Source organism: Monodon monoceros, unplaced genomic scaffold, assembly GCF_005190385.1.
Source record: "Monodon monoceros isolate NGI ecotype Baffin Bay Population unplaced genomic scaffold, NGI_Narwhal_1 Super_Scaffold_1, whole genome shotgun sequence".
Lineage (NCBI taxonomy): Eukaryota > Metazoa > Chordata > Mammalia > Artiodactyla > Monodontidae > Monodon > Monodon monoceros.
This window is the reverse complement of record NW_021703765.1, coordinates 84,108,075-84,114,773: the sequence shown is the minus strand read 5'-3', so window position 1 is coordinate 84,114,773 and position 6,699 is coordinate 84,108,075. Positions and strand designations below refer to the sequence as shown.

The 6,699-nt window shown below is 46.7% G+C and overlaps 1 protein-coding gene across 1 annotated transcript in view; it reads left to right on the top strand.

Annotated features, from left to right (window-relative positions):
- TMEM132D (transmembrane protein 132D) overlaps positions 1-6,699 on the top strand; it is a 481,047-nt gene that overhangs the window by 469,226 nt on the left and 5,122 nt on the right. Inside the window, exons 7-8 of the mRNA XM_029218452.1 lie at positions 2,283-2,556; positions 6,348-6,539. Of these exons, the coding sequence (XP_029074285.1) occupies positions 2,283-2,556; positions 6,348-6,539 (466 nt within the window). The remainder of the gene's footprint in view (positions 1-2,282; positions 2,557-6,347; positions 6,540-6,699) is intronic.

The window sequence follows — 6,699 nt, the reverse complement described above, 5'->3', positions numbered from 1 at the left end:
GGGGGAGGAGACAGAATACACTGATTGGCCTGCTAGGCTGCAGCCACATTCCCCTGGCTGGGGCCAGAGGAGCTAGGGAAAGAGGTCAACCCTGCCTGAACCAAGAGATCAATACCAGGAGGAGGGAAGAATTGATTCTTGGAGGCCCCAAGCAACAGAGGTCCACTAGAGAGCTGTCTGAACAGATGCTGCCTGACCTGGGCAGTCTCTTTGTCCCTCCAGCCCAGAAACACTGAGATCAGTTTCCCTTGGGGAGATGAAGTCCGTGGCCTGTCACCCGTGTGCCTCTGGTGGCGTTAGATGGACTGACAAGTCTGCACTGCCCACATCAGGCAAATAAACAGGCATCAGGTACAAAGAGAGTTTTGTTCAGAGACTTGGTCACCTTGGAGAAACCCATGCTTAAGGAATCGTATACAAGGGACTTGTAGAAAGTCAAAAGTGAGCATGCGAAGAATTAGACCAGGAAATATTCCTGGAGTCTGGGTACTCAGCAGGGAGGAGTGAACTGGTACTTAGGTGAGGGGCAGCTTTTATATTCCTTCCCTTGGAAGTCCACCCCTTTGAGTTCTTATGGCACCTGGGAGAGGGCAGGGCTTCAGGAATGAAGGCTTGGGTCCTGCGTGCTGTTGGAAGATGGTTTCAGCAATGACCCTTTCCTTAACCACAGGGGTTTCTGAGGTTGAGTTGGGAGCATGGAGTTCAGCGTGATTACTGACGCTACTGAGGGAAAGTGGGTGCAGGGAAGGACTCACCCAAGGACTGGCCGAGTGTGATCGCGAACAGTCCAGGTGCTGTCACGACTGTCCAGCTCAGATACGGCAAGAGAACCACTTCGAGGAGTGAGCAGCTCTTCTGATGGGGACCGTGATGGTGCTGGGAAGGACTGACAGCACATAAGGCATCAGATGTTGAGGGAGCAGCTAACACCTGCCTGCTGCCTGGCCCTTTCTACGTTTATCATCACAAAACACCTTACCTTGAGTTAAACACTCGCTTCCCTCGTGTACTGGTTTGTAGGGCTATACTGGTCACCCAGAGCCTTATTGTATTAATTAGCTATTGCTACATAATTGAGTGGCTTACCCCAAAACCAGGTGGCTTAAAAGAAAAACCTGTCATCGCACGGTTCCTCTGGATCGGGAATCCAGGCCAGGCTTAGCTGGATCTCTCGCAAGCTACGGTCCAGTTGTCAGCCGGAGCTGTAATCTCATCACAAGGCTCTGCTGGGGAAGGACCTACCCCCAAGCTCATGTGGCTCTTGGGAGGTCTTAGCTCCTCACTGGCTGTTGGCCAGAGGGTGCTGCTTCCAGCTGTAAGGTGTCTCCATAGGGCCGCACACAGCACGGCAGCTGACTTCACCAGGGCAGGCAAGAGAGAAGAGCCTGGGGCTTCCCTGGTGGCGCAGTGGTTGAGAATCCGCCTGCCTATGCAGGAGACACGGGTTCGAGCCCTGATCTGGGAAGATCCCACATGCCGCGGAGCAACTGGCCCCGTGAGCCACAACTACTGAGCCTGCGCTCTAGAGCCTGTGCTCCGCAACAAGAGAGGCCGCGATAGTGAGAGGCCCGCGCACCGCGATGAAGAGTGGCCCCTGCTCGCCGCAACTATAGAGAGCCCTCGCACAGAAATGAAGAGCCAACACAGCCATAGATAAATAAATTAATAAATAAATAAAATTTAAAAAAGAAAGTATACAATAGAAAAGGAAAGCAAGATTAATTTTTTAAAAAAGAGAGAGAGAAGAACCAAGGAAAGAGGGCTGAACACAACAAGTCATAGTTTCTTAAAACCTAATCTTGAAGGTGACATCCCATAACTTTGGCTGTAAATTTTTTTTTTTTTTTTTTTGGCCGCACGGCGAGGCACGTGGGATCTTAGTTCCCCGACTGGGGATTGAACCCGTGCCTCCTGCATCGGAAGTCTTAACCACTGGACCGCCAGGGAAGTCCCGCTGTAATCTTTCATTGGAAGAAACTTTTACTAGGTCCAGCCCACACCCAAAGGGAAGGAGATTTCACAAAGTGAATACCAGGAGATGGGGCTCATAGGGGACACCTTAGAACTCTGCTGACCACACCAGCCCATTCTGACTGGTCAGCGCTCAGGCCACAGCAGGGCTCCGATATTCTGAGCACCGCCCCCCCGGCCCAGGCTGTGAACTCCCCGAAGGCAGGCCTCATGCCCACTCACCTCTGCAGCCCCTGCCATGCTTCACCCCCAGCCCCCAACCGTTGACCCGACAAATCAGCATCTGTTCAATCGAACTGACCCCTTGACAGGCCAGCTCGGGACAGTGAGGAAGAGGAAGAAGATGAGAAGAAAGGCCGGGGCTGCACTCTCCAGTACCAGCACGCCATGGTGCGGGTCTTGACTCAGTTTGTGGCCGAAGTAGCTGAGCCCGGGGGGCAGCTGGCCCACCTGCTGGGCTCCGATTGGCAGGTGGACATCACGGAGCTGGTAAATGACTTCATGCAGGTGGAGGAGCCCCGGATTGCCAAGCTGCAAGGGGGACAAGTCCTGATTGGCCAGGAGCTCGGGATGACCGCCATTCAGGTAAGACCCCCAAGGCAAGGCCTCTCTGTATTCCTGTCACGTCTCTACCCAGACAAGAACTCGGCCGTTTGTTGTCAGAGCAATATCTATTTTTATTTTTTTATTTTTTTATTGACGTATAGTCGATGTACAATGTTGGGTTCGTTTCAGGTGTACAGAAAAGTGATGCAGCTATACATACATATACATCTATTCTTTTCAGATTCTTTTCCATTATAGGTTATTACAAGATATTGAATAGAGTTCCCTGTGCTGTACAGTAGGTCCTTGTCGTTTATCAATTTTATACATAGTAGCGTGTATATGTTAGTCCCAAACTCCTAATTTATCCCCCCCCCCTTTCCCTTTTGGTAACCGTAAGTCTGTTTTCTATGTCCATGGGTCTATTTCTGTTTCGTAAATAAGTGCACTTTATCATTTTCTTAGATTCCACATATAAGTGACGTCACATGGTATCTGCCTTTCTCTGCCTGGCTTACTTCACTTAGTGTGATAATATCTAGGTCCATTTCTGTTGCTGCAAATGGTACTATTTCATTCTTTTTTTGATGGGACAAAAGCTCTAAAAATAAAGCTACTATATGATCCAGCACTCCGACTCCTGGGCGTATATCTGGAAAAGACAAAAACTCAAATTCAAAAAGATACATGCACCATTTACAACAGCTGAGACATGGAAGCGACCTGAATGTCCATCGATGGATGAATGGATGAAGAAGATGTGGTGCGTGTACACAATGGAATACTACTCAGCCATAAAAAAGAATGAAATACTTTGCAGCAACATGGGTGGACCTGGAGATGATCATACTAAGTGAAGTACGTCAGACAGAGAAAGACAAATACCGTGTGACATCACTTATATGTGGAATCTATAATACGACACAAAGGAACTTACTTACAACACAGAAACAGACTCACAGACATAGAAAACAAACTTATGGCTGCTAAAGGGGAAAGGTCTGGGGAGGGATAAATTAGGAGTTTGAAATTAGCATATACACACTACCAGCAAGGACCTACTGTAGAGCACAGGGAACGCTACTCGTTACTCTGTAATAACCTATATGGGAAAAGAATCTGATAAAGAATAGATACATGTACATGTATAGCTGAATCACATTGCTGTACACCTGAAACTAACACAACATTGTAAATCAACTCTACCCCAATATAAAATAAAAGTTTTGTAATTGAAAAATATTTTTTAAAAAGCTCTTGGGGTGGGCTAAGCTCATAAGAATCATGGGTGTGGCCAGCAGCTTCTCACTTGGTCACTCCACCTCACTGACCATGGTCACCGAAAAGCTTCCCATCCCACCATCATGCTCAGCTGTCTCCACCAGGGCCCAGCCTGCCACATGATGAAACCTGGAGCATTTCAGAAATGTACTGAAGGAAGCAACAGAGTTATTATGATTCCACTGGTCTTGTAAGCACCTGCTGCTAGGAATGGATGGGGTGAACCAGTATGCAACATGGGAGCTTTGAAACAAACACCTTCACAAGACACAGTTCTGGGAGGTCACTTGGGAGTCACTTACCTCCTGTCTGAGAGCAAATATTGTTCCTCAGTGACTGCCCCATTTATAGAAGAGGTGATCATCCTATTAGCCAAACAGTGAGGTTTACTCTACTGGATTGTAGAAGATTTCCAACATTCTGGGAAATGGGCTGATACTTAAGAGAGATCATTTTTGAACCCGTTATTATCAAATGATTGAATTAACCCTGAGACGTCTCATTAAAATAGAATATTGCAGCTGTCAGTTGGAGAATACATTATAAAATTTTCAGACAGTCTATCAGAAACAAAATGTTTTTATTTGTACAATCAAGAAAATGTAATTTTGCTGTTAACTCTGTACTGTTTTATTAAAAATGTTCTATAACTTTGCTTTTAAATTTTCACATGAAACCATTTGCAGATGACGTACTTAATTTAATAAAATACTTTAGCCACTGGAAAAAAATAAAAATAAAAGAGATCATTTTATTCAAGGGGGAAAGTAAATTACTTTGAACTGGGACTCAGGAGTCACATGCTCCAATGCTCTCTAAAAGCTGTGAAGGTACCCTCTGTGAGGAAAGCAGCCAGGGCATCAGGTGAAAGAAGATGACTGAGTTGGGCCCTAAGTGTTAGGAGGACAATAGGGAGTGGTGAGGAGTGTGGCAAAGGGAGGCTGATACTCACCTCCAAAAGGTGCCAAGAGGAAATGGGAGCCCAGTGTGGAGAGATGCTGCAACTTTTCCAGAATGGCTAGAAATCTATCTTTCATACGAAATCATCTGTTTTTTAAGGATGGCCATTCATCCCATTTTGAAGTATTATGTCAAACAAAACACATCCGCCCCATAGACAAGCACTTGTAATCTTCACAGTTGACTTTTGCCTGAAAGATCTAAATTAAAGTTGATCCATGGGCTAAAGTGATGCTGATATCTGGAAACTGGAACCAAGACGACAACTTGACACTAACCACTCAAAATGATCATTTAAATACAAAGACGCAATGAAACACTGTTCAGAAATCAGGTATTTCTGTGAAAATCAGTGAGTGCGAATGGGCCAGCTTCCCATGCGTGAAACATGAAAATTGTCCTAGTGGGGCATCTGCTCCTGAGACCCTTCGTTTTTCCCTCTTATTTATGGCCACTGAGTCCTCCTGAGTTATAAATTCATTTGGCCACTTTCTTCTGGGGACGCATGTTTCATACCCAGCGCCATTCAAGGTGTCCCAACCAGATTTAGAAACTGAAGAAGGTATTTGAATAGAAATATGGGGCTTTGATAAAGGAGTTTAATGAATCCAGGGAAAGCTATCTTGAGATACATCTTCATAAATATCACCAACAACTTGAAAAGAGAAATACGTCAAAAAAGCTGGGGAAGGGAGAATGAAAACCTGTTTCACCCAGAAGGTTAAGGATTCATAGAGGGGAGTCTATGTCAGCACTTTGTAACTTGGATGAGGGGCGGGGGGAGCAGAGGTGCTTCCACAGACAATCTTGCAAAGCAGGATTTCCTCCTCAGGGTCTAAATTGAACAGAAGCTTCATTCCCCAGGGCATCACAGGTGTCCAGAGACAAATGAGACTTTGGGACGTCGGCGTCAAGGGTAGGACTCGCAGCTGAGTTTATCAGAGGACGGAAGCTCATATTCCAAAATGCAACTGAGTGTCACTGCTCCGTGTTCCCCGAAGTGTGGAGTGCGAGCTCCCGGTGACACACAGGATGCTTTAGGTGGTACATGGACCGACCGTCTCTTCTTTGAGTGTAACTGGTCATTGGCGATCACGTGTAGAAGAGAGAAATATAGAAATATATAGCTAGCATATCGAAACCGTTTTTCTATGACGCTATGAAGCTTTTTAAAACAAATTATTTACATAAAATGATTTTAAACAAAATATGCACTAAGTAATAGTAGAAATGATCCATGCTGTAGAAGAATCGTAAAGTTAGTGCTGAAATGAATGAAAATGTTAATTCTTCCTCTCAGGGTCTGAGGGCAGTGCATGGTAGGCAATGGAGTTTATTTGTTGCTGTGGGTGGCATGCCAGGTCCTACCCCATCCACTCCTTGATACCATCTTGCTGTTACTTAAAAAATGCGCTATATTTTCACAAGCAAGCTGTATCTTTTAGAAGAAGGCATGAGTGGGAAAGACCCGTTTTTGCTCCTCTGGCTCTGTCCCTATCCACCCCCTGCACGGAGCATCGTTTACACCATCGGGGGGATTTCTGGAACCACAGAGAGCTTTTCCTTCCTATGTCGGTTCTGCCTTTCAGATCCTGTCGCCTCTGTCAGATGCCATCTTGGCCGAGAAGACCATCACTGTGCTGGACGAGAAGGTGACGATCACAGACCTCGGGGTCCAGCTGGTGGCAGGGCTGTCCCTCTCCCTGCAGCTCAGCCCTGGGAGCAACAGAGCCATCTTCGCCACCGCGGTGGCTCAAGAACTTCTGCAAAGGCCCAAACAGGTGTGGGGTGGGGATGGGGTACCGTGGGAAGGGGTCACATGTCAGGGGGGTCACACAGCAGGCGGGTCACACCAGGTGAGGTCACTCATCAGGTGAGGTCACACACCAGGTGAGGTCATATATCCAGGGGGGTTACACATGGGAGGGTGGGTCACACACC